Here is a 17,690-nt window from a genome sequence, read left to right as displayed (position 1 = left end):
GGTAGGCGAGGCAGCTCTGCCCCAGCCCTCCCGTCGGTTGGCAGCCCCTTCCCGAGGGTGCCCATCCGCTGGCCGCGCAGAGACATACGGGAGAGGAGAGCAGCACTTGCTGGAGAAGTGTGCTACCAACCTCTCACAAACCGTCCCTTGTTCAGGGCTGTCGCTTCAGGAAAAGATATACCCCGCGCTGCTACAGAAGTGCTGTTTCAGCCAGAGCAGCGTTCAGGCCTCGGGTGAGCACAAGCCACTACCCAGTTTAGCTTGGGTTTGCGACCAGGAAGCTAAAAACCATGCACATTAATGGTGGGGATGTTCCCCCGAGATCCCCACACCCTCCTGGTGACCATGTTTCCAACAAAACCCTCGTGCGGTGCAGCCAGGGACGAAGGAGAGCGGCTCTCCCCAGCTGGACCTCTGGGGGCCCTGGGGGCCCCGGAGGGGGGGGGGGGGAAGGGCGGGGGGGACGGTGCTGGCGGCCCCTCGTGCCTCGCCGCCCCTCTGGGGGCCACAAAGCGCCGCCGGTTCCCTTTCGTAGCACCGAGGTTTATAGACGGCCTGTATCAAATGACCAGAAAGCCACCACAAAGACCACTCTTTACTCCACGCATTGTCCCACAGGCTTCTGAGAGGATGACACCAGCCTCCCGCCAGCACGGGCTCATCCCAGCCTCCGGAGGAGGGGCCGGCCGCGGTGGAGTCAGGAGAGCAGCGGGGCTTATCAGGCTGAGAGGCCCCCCACAAGGCACCACAACTCCCCCTTACCCCACCTGGCTCCCCACTCCCGCTCGAGTCTACGGCGCCACCCCTAGGGGGGACAATGCTCCGGCGGTCTGCCGGCAGCCAGCTGCGAGGGGGCGGAGCTCGCACCAGCAGAGGGCTGTGATTGGCGGATGCGAGGCTATAACTAAGGGCGGGTGGCGGGGGGACAAAGCAGTCAGCGCGGGACCGGCGGGTGGCCGGGGGTGGCTTGCTTTGCCACCTCTGCCGGGGTGTTTGTTGTTGGTTTTTTTAATTGTTTTTAAGGTCATTTTTATCCTTTTGGGGGGAACCGGGTTTGTGTGGTTTTTTTTTTGTTGTTGTTTTTTTGTTTTGTTTTGTTTTGTTGTGGCCGGCCGAGGGACTTAAGCCGAGATCAATGAAGGAAAGAAGAGCGAGCCAGAAGTTATCGAGCAAAGCGGTGATGGATCCCAACCAGAACGTAAAGTGCAAGATTGTGGTGGTCGGGGACAGCCAGTGCGGCAAAACCGCGTTGCTACACGTTTTCGCCAAGGACTGCTTTCCCGAGGTGGGCCCGGGGTGGATCGGGACCAGGGCCGAGGCGGGCTGTGTGGATGGGGCCGGGGTTCGGGCCAGGGGCGGTGGGCGCGGGCTGACTGTGCGGTGTCTCCCGGCAGAGCTACGTCCCCACCGTCTTCGAGAACTATACGGCCAGCTTTGAGATCGACACGCAACGGATCGAGCTCAGCCTCTGGGACACCTCGGGTAAGCGCTCCCCCGGGGGCGAAGTCGGTGTGTGTGTGCGTGGTAAATCGGTGAGGAGCGGCAGCCCCTGTCGGTCGGGGGAGCTGGGGAGAGGAGAAGACCGTCCTTGTGGCCCCGCAGCCCCTCACCGCCGCGCCGTGGCGGGGTTGGCTGTCTCCAGAGGCGAGCGGCCGCTGTGCGAGACGGGAGGCTGCTGCTCGGCTGTCTTGTTGTTTGTTTGTTTTAAAATCTGAGGTATAGTTTAGCCATATACTTGGGGAGGGAAAAGGGTGTGGACAGCCCTCCATTAAGTGATTTGTCAGCATTGCAGGGGAAGGCAGGCAGGGCAGGGGTATGTGTTCCCACCTGCCTAACTGGAAGGAGCTTATCCAAGGAGCTCCAAGGGGATACCTTTGTTCCTCTGCTGCTGAGGTGCCCCACTTTACCTAGTAGAAGAGTGAAGAGGTGGTTATATATGCTAATGGTAAATTACATCAGTTTGCATCGGAGTTCCTTGTGGCTTCTTAATGCCTGTTTGGATTCCTACAAGATACAGTCCTGTTCCCCCCGCCGTGATTTAGAGTCTTTAAAGCCCGGAAAGAATAGGGAGGTAGGCATCTCTGGCCCTCTGAGAATGCGGGGGGAACTGTCCTTTCTTAATATCAAGAGCAGTGGTTAAGGTCATCGTCGTCATTCTTCCAGTTGTACCTTCAGTGGCCATGTCAAAAACACTGGCTCATCTGCCTCAAAGGTTGAGATTCTTGGTGCTTGGCTGCCTTAGATGTCATGGTAGGCCAGGAACAACTCTAGATCCTGCTGTCATTGATACTTGGACTAAGTTTACTGCCAGTGCAGTGAGGATGTGTCCCTGAGCTTGCCACCTCAGTGCTGGAGAGGAGTGTGGACAGCCAGCAAGTCTGCAGTACCTCTGCACTCCGGGGGAGGTGGTCAGTGTAAAGGACACTGAACCGTTAACACAGTTGTGGATCAGGGTTGTTCTTCATAATTCACTGGAAAAAAAGCTGGAGGCGCTTGACAGAGTTACAAGCCCTTTCTTCTTTGGGGAAGTTGTGTAGATAGCTTGTTAATGTTGAATTTGGACATAGCAGTTCCTTCTAAATGTGACAGCAGTCCTTTTACCAGAAACTAAAATGTTAATCCCCCTTTAAAAAAAAGGAGTTAAGGCAGAGAGTTGGCTTTTTCCTCTTGCTGTTCAGGAAATGATTCCAAATTCTTGCAACACGATTACTGGGAAAAGGCAGTCTTTGCGCCTACAACCAGTATCAGCATAGCTCTGAACTGATTTTTTTCTTCATCTCATGCCAAGTAAGACTTGCAGACTTCTAGCGTGTGTCTGGTTTGATCTTTCATCCTGATTACTAAACTGGCTGTAACAAACTGTGGAGTAAGGGTTTATTAAAAATTAATAGTGAAGTTATTTTGGAAAATTTTATCTTAGCTATTAAAATACAACAGGATTGTAAGTTAAGTTGTTTGGCATGGGAAGGTTTGGAATCTGTATGTCAGGCTGGAGACACCCGTGTAATGGAATATTCTGTAGCACTTCAAAAGACAAAAGCAGTAGAAGGAACACCTGCCAGCCTCTGCATGTGCATGTCATCTTCTCAGGCCTGTCCTGGAACTATCAGAAAATTCGACTTGAGTCAGAAGCTTGAGATCAAGTGGCTGATTTGTCTGCAATCCAAAAGCGAAAAGGAAATGATTGAAAGATCCAGTGCTTGGTCTTACAAAGTACTACTGTAGATCTTCTAGTTCGTCTGCAGATGAAGAATTACCTCTCTGTGAGCAGCCCTTCTCACTGACAGCAGGAGCAAACACTACCCAAACCCATCAACCCAGTGCAAAATCTCATCACCAGATAAAAGACGTTAGAAGATAAGATAATGTTTTGGCATTAGCTTAAATTCTTGGCAATTTGTTTTTTTAGAAGTCTTTGTCATAGTCCTCTGCTGAATTAGAATAAATGTCTTGATACCATTTTTAAAGCAGGACTAGATCTAGTTAACTTAAAAATATGACTAATTAACTGCTAAATCCTAATGGAAGGCAACATCCATTGCAACAGGGGTGAGGTAACAGCTGAAGTCATTTGAGGTACCTCAGTATCTCCTGGGGGAGGGGGTAAGGATGCTGTTTAGCTGAGTTTGATTGCAATATACTGCAGCTATTTCAAGATGACTTGATCAGTATTTAGTATGCATCTTTAACACTCTATTTGTAAGTGGGAGAATGCAATGGGCTGCCTTGCAGATTAGTCCCTAACTTAAGTTAATGTCGTTCTTTGCAATGAATCATTTGGAAGGAAAGTACTGCCACTTGGAGTGTTTTTTTTGTTTACAGAGAAAATGGGAAAAGCCGATGGCATTGTTTAAAATAGTCTTGTGTTAGGGTGAGAACAGAACTTGCAGTCATGAGTTTTAATTTACAATCCTGTCTATAATAATGTGGATTTTATTAGAGAATTCTTAAATACAAAATGGAGAGAGTCACACAGTTGATACAACAAAAACTTCCCAGTAAATTTACAGCTAACTTTAAAATGTTCTATCTTGGATATGGCCCTAGAAATATAGAACAAAACACTCTTGTAAGAGTGGAATGGGAAGATTAATTATTCAGATATTTTTCTGGTACTGTCTAGTTCTGCAAGTCATTGTAAGGATTTAAATTAGCCACAGCATTAAGGAAAGCACTTGCGAACTTGAATTTCAATTGGTTTTTTGACTACCAACCCTTCTTTCAAAGCAGGAATGTCTGGTTGCAGTCTAACTACACCATAAATTACTCCACTCTGTGGTAACATAGTATGGCAGTTTTGAGCTGTTTGGAAGCTGTATGCGTATTTTGCTAGGTAAAGTAGTAGAAGTTTCTTCAGGTTTAAGCTTCATCTTGTACTCTCATGGATACTGTGAAGAGCATTCCTGTATTAGACATCTTTGTCTACCATAGGCATCGTGTAATGTGTATTTACTGAGCTTTTGGCTTCCTCCATTTAAAGTGACTGCTTTGATATTTGTATTCTTGCCAGTACACCACCAGCTGCGGCGTAGAAATCACATACTGTTAATTAGGTATACATACCTGTGTCTCCTTAAAACATTTTAGAGGGGTTTATTGGTTGAACTATGGAAACTGTACTGGATACACTAATAAAATAATTCTCAACAGGGGCATAAATACTTATACATTGCTGGGGATTAGCATATAATTAAATCCAGAAGGGCCGTAGAGCATTAAGTCAAGTTAGCTTTACTGTGATTTGAAATTGTACAATCTATTCAGTGTCCATGTAGAAACATAATATTAATCATAAGGTTTTGTGCTGAAATCATGCTGAAATTATGATGAAACATACAGAAACTTACTATTTCCTCAAATTCTCTAGCAATAAGGATTATAAAAGAAATGTCAAATTTTTGTCTTTGCCTTCCACTTCACTTGCAAAGTTTGCTGGACTCAGCCTTTTGATAGTTTTGTTTGTTTGGTTTTTTTTTCCACTTTCATGGCATAGTAGCAGTAGCTAGTCTTTAGTAGTTGGGGTTTTTCCATTTAGAAAGGAAATAGAATAGGTGACTGGGAATCCCAAGTCATCTACTGAAGCCCTGTTTTTGGTTTGAGGTGCAGAAATGTAAACACTCAAAAGGCCGTGAATATTGTGATATTCCTGTGCTTTGAGGTGACATGTTCTGTGATGCTCAGTATACAAAATCACCTGCATTTTCTCCAAAACAGCCAAGGTGGATTTTGAAGGAGGAAAGCCGTCAGCAGTGAATCAGCTACTTAGAGCAGCCACTGCAGTATTTGATGTGTTTTCTATGTAGCTGATAATTAGTGAGCCCAAGGGTTTGGGAGTGAGAATGCTGCTGTTCATCTGTTGTTCTTTCAGTTGACTGGAGTCCAAAAGGCTACAAAGACGAATGCCTGATGGCTGCTTGGTGGTGTGTAAATAGTAGTCTTGCCTGTTACTGAGCACCGCTTCCCTTAGGGCCCGCCAGCAAGCAGAGGCTGAGCAGTGTGGTGAGCAGGAGCTGCCCAGGTTCATCTCCATAGGTGTAAGATGTGTGGCTGAACGTTCCTGCTTGGAACTGGTGGTGGCTTTGGATCTTGCAAACAAATAGGGCTTCTCCGTGATCTAGTGTCTTAAGAATAGTACTAAGCAATCAAAAAATTAAGTATGCTTTAACTTTTAACAGCGTAATTCTAGTATTTATCAAGATAATGCTTGAGCCTGAGCTTGGTGTGTTTTGTAGACCAAACCCAACTATATTGCTGGAGAGGGCTTTATTTCCGTTTAAAAGCTGAACATATGTTGTACTTCAAATGAAAAATAAGATTTTAAAAGTAGATCATTCTTAATGTTTAAATTCTTTTGGCTTTAAGGTGCCAAACAGATTAAAAAAGGGGTATTGCAGCTGGATTATTTTTGTATCACAGAGTAAGATGACCTACAGTGTTGTCAGCAATTCCTTAATAAAGTTGAAAAATCATCCTTGTCCTTGACAAAAAATCTCTTATTTTGTCAAGGACAAAGATTTACCCCCTCCCCTCCCCCCCCCCCCCCCCCCCCCCCCCCCCAAATACCACTGCTGTAGCTCTACATTCTCCTTTTGTTTTATAGGTTTGGCATGGCTTCAAATCTGCAGACTAACTTGAAAAAGAGCGAACAGCCATACTGGGCTGTGCTCAAGTTGTCTGTTCAGACTTGAGCCTCATTCCTGGGATTCCTGGCTTCTGAGGGTTTCTCTGGATGAAACGATGAAATGCCAGATTGAATGGGCTTGCACAGTGAGGGCTGTAGCACCTCTTTATTTGTGCAGTAATAAAGGTTCAGTTATTGCTGCTGAATGAGACCAGGAAACTTTCTTTGTTGATACTGCAGCCCGAGTAGTTTAAATGGTTCCCATTTGTTCTGCCACACACTACCCTGAAGAAAAGGTGGTGTCAAATATTCCTCCTAGCCTGCATCTGAGTAGATGGACTGCCAGTAAAAGTTCACTTACTCTAGCTCAGCATCTTTAATATGAGAGGTTCAGAAGGAAAGCCTAAAAAGAAAAACCCTCAAAACAAATACAGCTACAGCTGACACAGTAGAAAGGAGTCTCTGGGCTGGAGGTGGTGACTGTATGTATACATAAATATGTGCTGATGGACATATATGGTGTGTTGTATCCCTGAAGACTGGTGCGTGAGAAGATAGGTATGTGTCTAAGGAATTAGTTTCTGGGTGAGGCTTTTTTGAGACTCCTTTCTAGCCAGCAACCATGTGGCCAAGCATTAATCTTCAATCCTGCCCTTACTTGCTGGAGCTTGGCAGGGAGATGTGCTAGCCAGGCAGTGGCTCTTACCAGCACGCAGGCTGGTGGCTGGGCAGCAGGCTGTGCTGTGGCCAGTCACAGGCTGTGGAGCAGTGCAGGTGTCTAGTTAATGGCATGCTACTCTGCAGTTTCCCTGGCCAGGGCAAATAACTTGCCCCTGGGCTCTGGGATAAATAACTTGGCCCTGGGGCTGCAGGATGGAGGCACTGTAATAGTAGTGCTGGAGATAGCTGGGAAATAATTGGTAGTGGAAAATGCATATTGATAATCACTGCAAGCAAAGCTGAGCTCGTATGAATAGCTAACTAGTGGTCAGCACAGTCAGCATGCTTAGACTTCTTTCTAGCATGTCATTTACTGCTGAAGACAGCTAACTTGTTTTTTGAAGAGCAGTTTTTGACAGTTGCCTCTTTGTTAGATTGACATCACTTATGAAGATGAGCATTTGAATAAAAGTCTCGTCCAACAAATTACCTTCTGCTACCTAGTTTGGTAATGCTTCATTCCCCATGTGTTACTCTTCATTTCAAAAACAACATTCCTAGGATTCTTGACTCCTTTCTTCCAGTGTAAGCTGTCCAACCAAAGTCATCTGCGATACGTTCACACCATTCCCTGCTCTGCTTTGTGCAACAGCATGAGCTGTCTGTCAGTTAAAAACTTGAGGAATTTCTCTAATCCAGTTAATAGTCTGCTCAGCCTCTGAGATCTTGCAGCCAATTAGTTCTAGATAGTTGGAAAATTGGTGGTATAATTAGCTGATAACCCCAAAACTCTTGAAAGCTGTATCCTTGTTACATTTGTTCGATGCTGTATTTTAGGTTCATGAGAAAATACAGAAATAGGAATGTATGACTAAAAAAATTAATTTTAAGTTGCAGGCATGCATCTGAAAGCCTAAGCCCTTAACCTGTTGGACCACTTAACTGTTTAAGTACCCTTCTAAATCAGAAATTCATTCTTCTCAGTAAGTGAAGCGTCAACAGAGTTAGGACCAAACCAGATGTGGCTTAGTGACTGGCACTTCCTAGAAAAAGGAACATTTCCGCCCCCTAATCTGATAACCAGAGTCATCAGATGATAAAGGGAGATTTCTGACTCTGGAGATGTAGCTACAACTCCACACAACATGAGAGTTCTGGAAGAAAAGAACTTTGTAAGTAAAGCATGTGCAAAGTCAGTATTGAACCTACTTATGTTCCATCAGATTACTAGATTAGCTTTGATCTCATCGATAAAAATCTGGTTTATGGGCTAAACATAAACATTTATTGCCAGTATATGTTGGTTTACAGATTGGTGAGGCTTTTTGTGACAGTTAATGTGCATGCCTGTACAGGACTGGGATTCTTTCCTGCTGAAGTATTGCAACAGTTGCTTTAATTTGAAGCAAGAGTTTCTTCTAAAAATTACTTATACCTGTAACAAATAAAGATGCTTTTTGCACTTGGAGCTGTTTGTTTTAAATGAAGCTTAGAAGACTCAAAGCTAATTTGTTTCAAAACTGCCTAAATTTTTTCTGTGAAAGTGCAATTGTGACTAATATGCTTTGAAGAAGCCTTTTGGAGGTTAAGGGTTTGTTCTCAAAGTCACATCCCCACAGGTTAGTGCTGGGACTTAAACTTGGGCTGACCCAATTTCCCTTTTCTTGTTATTACAGGCATCGCAAGGTTTTGGTTGGAGGTGGATCACTGGGGTACCATCACTCTTAATTATTTGGGAAAGCCGTGCTTTTATAGGCAAGAAACAAAAGGGAAGTGGGGAAATGAGCAACTGCAATGAGTGTTTTGGGAATACAGTGCTATTGAAGAAAAGATGGTAGCTAGATGCTATTACAGAGCTTCACTAAACTTTTCTAAACTTTCTGAATAAGCTTGAATGACTGCAGAAAGTAAAAAATCTAAACTAATAAAAATACTGTTTGCTTCCCTGCAGGGTCTCCTTATTATGACAATGTCCGCCCGCTCTCCTATCCAGATTCTGATGCTGTCCTGATTTGCTTTGACATCAGTCGGCCAGAAACTCTTGACAGTGTTCTAAAAAAGGCAAGTGTTTGAGAAACATTTGAGTACAGAACTGTATGAATAGCTTGTCCTTGAATCTCTGAAGAGTGGTGCTGTTTTGTACATTGGAAACTTCAGTTTATTTCTTTTAATGCAGAGATGACAGGACTGTGCTGTGCACTGGTAGAATGAGATAATTTGTTTGAAAGGTATGAATGTTAATTGAAAACAAAACCTCCCTCCCTAATGGACACTCAGGGGTGAAGTAAATTCTCATTCCTCAGCCTTTAGACACTAGTGAATTGTTTAGGGTGGTGTGAGGTACAAGGCTGGGTGCAGCAAGAAATTGTCTCTTACATTATGTTCATATAACAGACAAGATTGAGAAACTTTTCCATGTTGCAAAGATGGCTAAGATGGGCCTGCCAAGTGTTTGGACATTTGCCATGGCTTTACATCATTTCTCAGCCCGAAGTTAGAAGGAGGCAGTGACAAATGCTTCTGGAAGCCACCAGGAGACCTAACAGTGGCATAGAAATGGAACCGTGTGCCAGAGTTCAGATTTTTTTCACTAGCTCTGTGATCTGAGATTCAGTGCCAGACTTTCCCTGAGTTAAAACATTGAATCTTGATAATCATGCTCTGTTTGCAAAGTGGTTGTAGTCCTCTCCTTGGTCACTGCGTATGACTCAACTTTGCAGTGTTATCATTAAGGTTTAATGACCTGAAGTTCCTTTTTCTTTCTGTAGCTGGGGCCAGTGATTCTTGTGTTACTGGGAATCAAGTGGCATACAAGCCTCTGAATAGGCTACAGAAAATACAGATTTTTCTCCAGCTACTAACTGTGCCAGCAAGCATCTATAACTGTCTTTTTCTTTTCTGTCCCTGATAATGTTGGTTACTATACTGTTGCTTAATTCTGTAAGAGATTTTTCTTAATGTGCTTTTAAACTCAAATGATATTTTTAAGTTTCAGGGATTGTATGAACTCTTCAAATTATGCTGGGAAACTTTTGGCTTTCTTGTGTTCTCAGAATAACAGTGTAGAGGGAAAGAAACCCGAGGAAAGTATCACAGAAACTGAACCCTTGGCAGATTTGTGTTAGTTTTAGGCATGCAGATTTAGCCAGGGGCTAATATATAGCAACATTTATTTTGCATGCAAGGCCTGCCTCTAGTTCTGTCTTGAGGAGCCATTGAATGTGGTGACACCAGGTTTCATTGGTTCCTGTCTGACCGTGGCAATGGCTGGGTGTTTACTGCTTGAGAAGTGATAGATATCCAAACCTTTACTCATGTAGGCAAACAATCTCAATTCATTCCATCTTGATTAGTACATCAGTGGAATTAATGAATGTATGAGATTGTAAGATTTCATCCTTGACCAGATTCTGCTGGAACTAATGCCATAAGAAATTAGCTTGAAGGTAGATGCAACTATTATATAAGAGTATTTCCGAATAAAATGTCAAGATTTATTAAACTTCATCTTGTATCCATTGCTGCTTTGGATTTAAACATTCAACTACTTGACTATAATAACAACCTAAACTTTTACAGTGGAAAGGTGAAATACAGGAGTTTTGTCCGAACACCAAAATGCTTTTGGTTGGTTGCAAGTCGGATCTGCGCACAGATGTAAGCACACTAGTGGAACTTTCCAACCACAGACAGACACCTGTGTCCTATGATCAGGTATGTGCCATGTCCTTCTTTGTACTTCAGGGTGGAAAATAAAACTCTTTTCTATTATTGTAGCTATCTTTATGAACAACTTCTTCATGTTGTTTATATGAGCACATCCTTGAAGGCAGATGTGCACTCTGCTGGGAGATGGAGGTGAATTTGAAAGCTGTTATGAGCAAAGGTAAAGTCTATTCCATGAATTGGATGCAGCAGAAAATCATGCTGCTCCACAATGCATGCTTCAAGCCTCATAAGGTGATAGCCTTGTTAGTTGCAAAGAGCTTTTTAAGTTAAGCTCAATTAACTTTTAAGTTAATTGAAAATAAGCTTATTGCTTTTCTGGGCCAAAACAGTAACTGAGAGGTGTTTATATACTGACGAATTAGTGAAATCACTGTATTTAGACTTTAGATTTGAATGTCATTCATTGGACTTTAGCATTGTGCCAGACAAGTATTGCATATAATTTGTCCTTTTTAAAATCTTGTTGCTTTAAAACACCTGTGAAGGCACCTTGCAGCTCCCTCTGAACGTGACAGCAAATCCAGAAAGCATCTTAATTCTTGGCAGCTGTTCTCTGCTGCTGTTGGAGAAATCAGAAGTTTGGAGACAGGCATCAGAGAGACTGAGGTGAAAGGGAAAGGAATCAGGCCATGGGAGAGAGGAGTTAGAGAACAGGGAAAAACTTGACTCTAAGGTAAACTTCCCCTTCTTACTCACACATATGTATCATGCATTGCAGCTGAATCACAGTGGTGCTTTCAGATACACCCTACAGGCTGTAAGAGCGAGAATGGTACTTCCAGAAGTAACTTTAGCTAGTGTGTGTATCTTATGCTATTGCCTAATTCTTGGTGCTTTATCCACAACCTCAGGTTTTCCAAACCAACAGCTCCTAATATGCAATTACTAATAATGCAGTATCCTGCAGCGTGTTTAAATTGGAAAACACAAAGATACCATAAACTTGAGTATCTTGATTAAAATATAACATTTGGTGTTTCACTGTGATGGCTTATGCTGCTTATGGCATTTTTCTACACTTCACTCAGTAAACATCTCTCTATCGCAAACAATTTCAAATGAAACTAAATGCTGGGTTTTTTTACCTGAGTGTAAACCAATTCAGAAGTGTCCTTAAATCCTGCTTGTTGCAGGAGATGTCATCCCAGTTACAAACTACCACTGTTGCATGTGTATATATTAATGTTCAGCCCTGGAGCTATAAGGAGATACTCTGCCACTTATTACATACACAACTTCATATATTACAGTTTTTGAAATATTTGAGTAAAATCGCCAAGACTCGTGCTCTTCCACAGACAGTGATCAAAAATCTGCTGATAAGTGGATTTGTGAATCTTCACCCCAAGAGACATCTTTTCTGGTGTCACAGCTTAGCCTGTACCCCTTAGAAAACAAGAGTCAGCTGAAGACAAAGGGCTAAACCAAAAGCTGTTACTTGGCAGCCAAAAGGAAAATTGTAGGTGTTACAGGGAAGCCTGTACTTCAGTAAACTCCCATAGTTTCATCTGTTTTCTATATAAGCAACAGCTTAAACGGAGCATTGGAGGTGTCTCTTGTGGTTGCCAAATCCCTGGTGTCATGAAGCAACCCACTGCTCTCCTGCACTACTTAAAAGTAGGGAAGGTTCTCTGAGGTCAAGATACACAGCTGCTTTTTAAATCCCTTGCCTTGCTAAGTTGTCATGGGATCAAAGAGCTTAATGGGGCTTTCCCCATTCCTCTTAACTTCATAAAGAACCATTGTGAGGATAAAGCCAGTTGATGGTGACGCGCTGCCTCCAGTATGCTAGCCAGTTTCCCATCAGCTACACCCGAGCAAACATTTCTGAGGCTCTACGGTACAGGCTAGGCTCGGTTAGTAGGAGTTGAGATGTTTAACCGTGGGGAGTGCTCGTCCTACAGACTAATAGTCCTTTATCAGCCGCTCCAACCTAAAATTGATAAGATGGCTGCATCACTGCCATGCAAATAGTGCATACTGAAGACGTGAGTCCAAATAGATTAGAGCAAAGAGGTTGGGTTGGACTGACTTGTGCCTTTATCTTAGGCCTATGAGTGTGTGAGGATGTGGTTGGATTTCATAACTTAATGAAAAGATTCATTCCTTGGAAGTAAAATTCCATTGAAATAACTCAGTTTTTCCACACAATGCTGTATTATCTTCCAGTAGCAAAATCCACAACAGGATACCATGGTATTGTCGTTTGCTTGGAGTCATGTGTTCTTTTCCCTGTGCTGCTGGAACAAGTAGCCCTGCTTTGACTTTCAGTTCATTTAAAATCAAAAAAAAAGGCAGCTTCATGTAACTATGTTCCTTTTCCCCTGTTCTGTAGCTACAAGTTGATATAACTATCCCTGACTTAGAAACTCGCAGCACATTTCCCTGTGAACTTTGACTCCTTCATGGAGATGTAACATGGGCTCCACTCCAGGTCAGGGGCACACTGGCTAGCCCTTAAGGCAGTCAGAATACATTTTGTCTTTGGAAACAGCAGGTTTAAATCTGGAAGGTTCCAGGTTCAGACCTTTCCCAGTGAGCATGTGATTCACAGATGGAAGTTAAGGTGTAAGGGTGAAATTGTTAAATAGGTCCTCCTCCTACTCTTCTGGCTTTCTGCAGTTGTTTGCAGGTCACTGAGCTTATCTTTTCTCTTCCAGCTTGTATTTATCAACATTGGAGATAATGCTTGGATACTTACTTAATGCATCTTGGAACCAAAGCTCTGTTTATTTTGCAAAATCAGCTGCTGGCTGTAGTGCTGGAGCTTTAGCTTTGTATTTCACAAAACACTGTGTATGGAAAGCAGCACTGAAGAGTAGTTGTATGGTTTGCTATGGCTCTCTGTGGAAACTTGGTATTGATTGCGTGTTCTTTTTTCCCTTAGGGTGCAAATATGGCCAAACAGATTGGAGCAGCTACATATATTGAATGCTCAGCCTTACAGTCAGAAAACAGCGTCAGAGACATTTTTCATGTTGCCACCTTGGCGTGTGTGAATAAAACAAATAAAAATGTTAAACGAAACAAATCGCAGAGGGCAACAAAGCGAATTTCACACATGCCTGGCAGGCCGGAACTTTCCACAGTGGCAACGGACTTGCGAAAGGACAAAGCAAAGAGTTGCACAGTGATGTGAAGGACCTAGATTTTCTGGCGAAGGAGGAAGTGAGCATCTGGGAGGGGTGGAGGCTCAATGAAGTATACAGCCACATGGTATTTAATGAGGGCTTATGCCATTGCTTTAATGGAGATTTCACCTCTTGGTTGAGACTGTACTTAGGAACTAAGCAGCGAGAAGAAATGGCTCTAAACGAGGTGGCATCAGGAAATGATACATTGAAGAAAATGCCAAAAAAAACCCAAAACAAAAACAAAACCCAAAAGAGAAAATGTTTGAATGTGCTGAGAAAAGAGGGTGAATGGGAAAAGAACACTGCGGAGGAGAGATGTCACTGTCAGTGCTTGTTTCTTTTATTAATGCTCTATTCCTGGATGCTACCACTTTGATTTAATTAAAATAATTTTTTTAAAGAAGACATTCTCAATATGCCCTCCTTATTAAGGAACTATCCCTGTGACCTTATAGTTGGCTTTCCAAAGGATATGATCTAATTTTTTAGTAGCTGATTGTTAAAATGGAGAGTATACCAAGGCCTTTGCATCACCTAGAGGAAAACACTGTATGTGAGAAGTCTGGAGTTTTGCCTTCCCAAGACAGCAGCGCAATCTGCACTTGAGCATGTTGGTAACGAAGACAACCGTTTGAGATTTCCCAGTATTATAGATGTCTTCGCACTGTGGAAATTAAAATGGATCAAATTGGGTGTGGGGGCAAACTATGTGTTGCGGGACTCTGACTTGACATTCCTCCTTGTGATTGTAATTTAGAGTGGAAATGGTCTCCAGTTCCGGTGTACTGTGTGGGTATGTTGCTGTAGGTTCAAATGAAAGGTGCTAAGGGCTATGATGACAAATGATGTTAGTTTTACAACCATGGTAACTTGTTAAGCCTTACTGCCCACTTGGGGAAGCCCTGAGACTTCTTCTGGTGGGAGTTGGGGAGCTGGGTGGGTCCTGGGATCTAGCCCTCTGCACATGTTACAGAAGTGCTGTTCTTTGATGTGGTTCACTGCAATTATCTTTGCAAAAATCCCCAAGAATCTGCAAATGAGCCACCAGAGCCAGGTTATCTTTTGTGATGCTCTTATTTTTGGGGCAGCCATCTCTCGCTGCAGACTGCATTTGCTTGTGGTGAGGAAATAGGGTCTGAAGAACTGTGACACCTTAAGGGGTCCCCAGTGGAAACTGGATATTGCCCTTAGTCTTTAATAGATATGTATCCAGACAACAATCATGAAACATCAGTGAACCGGTTAAGTCAAATTCCTTTTTGCTTACTGAATACTATTGTTACATTATAAATGGGCCTTTAAAATTGTTTGCAACTGCTTACTGACTGACTTAACTTCATAGCTTCTCTCAAAAGAAGGATACTGTAAGCTCTAACCGGTGTGGTTATCTCTTGTTGAGGACAGGCATTTTGTTCCCAAGGGTAGTGCTTCATTTTTGAAGTGTTAAAGCTGTGTTCATGTTAACTTGCGCAAAGGTAAAGGGTTACCATAACTAAAATTCAGTTCTGTGTGTTCCCGGCACTTTGTTTCATCTGATAAAAGAAGAAAAAACACAAAACCCATTCTGATTATTTCCCAGAAAAAGACATTTTTACCACCACAATAAGCTTTTGACTGATGCGACAGTGCGCTTAGGGCAGTATTACAAAATAGCTGGTAAGTGCTTTCTGTATTTAAATATTGTGGAAAAATAAGTTATAACTGTTAAAGCAGGACCTTCATTACTTTATTTTTAATTGTTGAAGTCACTTTGTATGTTTGGTTAATGTTTCTGCAGTATTTATTAAAATACCATTTTTTTTTTCTTTGAATTAAAGAAGATTGACCTGTAGTGGAAATGGCCTTTGTGTGTTAGTTCATTAATACTTGTGTATTTTGGACACAATTGCACTGAGCCTACAGGTCTCTTGCCTTGACTTTTCATGTCTCACTTTGAGTCTACTGAAGTACACATGTTCACATCTCTGAAGTCAGACAGAAGTCCCAGCAGTTGGTATCTTGCTAATGCTTGTGACCATTGTTTGCTGAGCTCATGGTTTTCCATTTCTGGTGACAAATCATGTTTATTTCCCAGGATTTGTAGAAGCTGTAATCATGTGAGTGAATGACTCAGTTTGTGAAAAGGGAGCCCATGCTGGAGGGAGGGTGCTGAGCTGGGTTTGTGGTGCCTCTCCTTGTTACAGCACCTTTCCAGCAGCTTGTGAGTTCCTGAGGACGCTTGTCCTCCCACATCCTTGAAGCATCAGCCCTGCAGCAGCTCCTCTTGGAGCAGGAGGTGGTCTCTGGCAACATGTTGCTGTGGTGTAAGAAGTCCTCTGATGATGCTGCTGTGGCAGGATACGTTTTGGTTAGTCATCCTTATGTCTAAAAAGCTGGCTTGTCCACTTCCAAAAAACACTTTTGCAGTATTTTTCTATTCTTTCATTGCACAACTGAGTTGTGCAATAGCTTATGGTAATTGAGGTGTTCTACTGCAACTCATCACTTGCAGAAGATCCCGGGGATCCCCCACAGAGCGGTGTTTCTAGACATGGTGGGCTGGTTTCTAGTACAGAAATAGACCTCAGCAGGATGGCAAGCTCTCACCATGCTGAGTATGTGCAATTCAGCACCTCCACGAGTGCGTCATCCTTCCAAGCGAGGGGCAGGAGCCAACAGGATGCCAGCAGTGAGGAAGAGGTGGGTGACAAAAGCAAACTTATCCCATGTTCCTCACTTTTAAACTCATAAATCGTTTGGGTTGGAAGGGACCTTAAATCTCATTCAGTTCCAAACCTGTGCCACAGGCAGGGACACCTTGCACTAGACCAGGTTGCTCAAAGCCCTGTCCAACCTGGCCCGGATGGGGCAGCCACAGCTTCTCTGGGCAACCTGTGCCAGTGCCTCACCACCCTCACAATGAAGAACTTCTTCCTAAAGTCTAATTTAAATCTTAGATTGCTAAAATTACTAAATCTGTCAGTTTAAAGCCTTTTCCCTTCATCCTACCCTACCTGCCCTTCTTAAAAGTCCCTCTCCAGCTTTCTTGTTGGCCCCTTTAGCTACTGGAAGCTGCTCTAAGGTCTCCCTGGAGCCTTTTCTCCAGGCTGAACAACCCTGGGTCTCTCAGCCTATCCATTGGAGAGATGCTCCACCCCTCTGATTGTCTCTTTGGCCTCTGGACTTGCACAAACAGGTCTGTCTTAGCTTTGTGCCCCAGTGCTGAACACAGTGTTCCAAGTGGTCATTTGAGAGTGGAGTTGAGGGGGAGAATCCCCCCCTTTGACCTGTTGGTCATGCTGCTGGTGATGCAGCTCAGGACATGGCTTTCTAGGCTGGGAGTGCACACTGCCAGCTTATGTTGAGCTTCTCATCGACCAACACCCCCAGGTCCTCTTCAGGGCTTGTCTCAATCCATTCTCTGCTAGCCTGTATTTGTGCTCGAGATTGCCTTAGCCTGTGTACAGCACCTTGCGCTAGGTCTGAGTTATGCTATTTGATGGATACGTGTGTTTCCACCTAGACTGGTAGCTGCTTATGCCTCTAGCAGGTACAGTTACTTAATTTTGTTTGTGTGGGGCTTGGTGGTGCTAGGTCTTTGGCAGACGGGTTAGTCTGGTGCCACTGTCTTCCCCAAGGCAGGACCTGCCTGCCTCCAGGGCTGTTTGCAGGCAGGGAGGAGAGCCTGAGGAAGAGGCTGAGCTTGTTCCTTGTCTCTTGGGCTGCTTCTTGTAGCTGATCTGCAGAGAGAAATGGGACGAGCTTGGCTAATGAATAATTTGATGTTAGTATGGCATTTCTCTGCCTAATCCTCACATAGAAGTGCTGGCTCTCCTGAGGGAGGGATTATTTGCTGAAGAGCAAGTAATTAGTAATTCTCAGATCATTGGGTTTCTTCCTACCAAACTCCTTTCTTACAACAGAAGATTTATCTTTTTTCCCAGGGACTTCCCATCTCATTCAGATCTCATTCTAACTGCCAGCCTTTCTGCAAAAGCCACTGAGATGCTGGAGTTGCAGTGGAGTCCACAGGCCTGCAACAGTGGCCCTTTCCAGTTCATATGTTT

The 17,690-nt window shown here is 43.6% G+C and overlaps 1 protein-coding gene across 1 annotated transcript; it reads left to right on the top strand.

Moving 5' to 3' along the window:
* Nucleotides 1-1,068: 1,068 nt before the first annotated feature.
* Nucleotides 1,069-15,475, top strand: RND3 (Rho family GTPase 3). The gene is made up of 5 exons (XM_057415605.1): nucleotides 1,069-1,285; nucleotides 1,395-1,482; nucleotides 8,733-8,842; nucleotides 10,361-10,495; nucleotides 13,398-15,475. The coding sequence occupies exons 1-5, from the start codon at nucleotides 1,136-1,138 to the stop codon at nucleotides 13,647-13,649; spliced, it is 735 nt and encodes a 244-aa protein (XP_057271588.1). The 5' UTR covers nucleotides 1,069-1,135; the 3' UTR covers nucleotides 13,650-15,475.
* Nucleotides 15,476-17,690: the final 2,215 nt, after the last annotated feature.

The sequence above is a fragment of the Pezoporus wallicus genome, unplaced genomic scaffold (genome assembly GCF_028554395.1).
Source record: "Pezoporus wallicus isolate ANWC-B61680 ecotype Strahan unplaced genomic scaffold, APGP_CSIRO_Pwel_v1 contig_736, whole genome shotgun sequence".
NCBI lineage: Eukaryota > Metazoa > Chordata > Aves > Psittaciformes > Psittacidae > Pezoporus > Pezoporus wallicus.
This window is presented reverse-complemented; position numbering and strand designations above follow the sequence as displayed.

Coding starts and splice junctions, on each gene's coding strand:
- RND3 (XM_057415605.1), top strand. CDS start 1,136: ATGAAGGAAAGAAGAGCGAGCCAGAAGTTATCGAGCAAAGCGGTGATG. Junction 1,286..1,394: donor CCAAGGACTGCTTTCCCGAG/GTGGGCCCGGGG, acceptor GTCTCCCGGCAG/AGCTACGTCCCCACCGTCTT. Junction 10,496..13,397: donor CACCTGTGTCCTATGATCAG/GTATGTGCCATG, acceptor TTTTTCCCTTAG/GGTGCAAATATGGCCAAACA.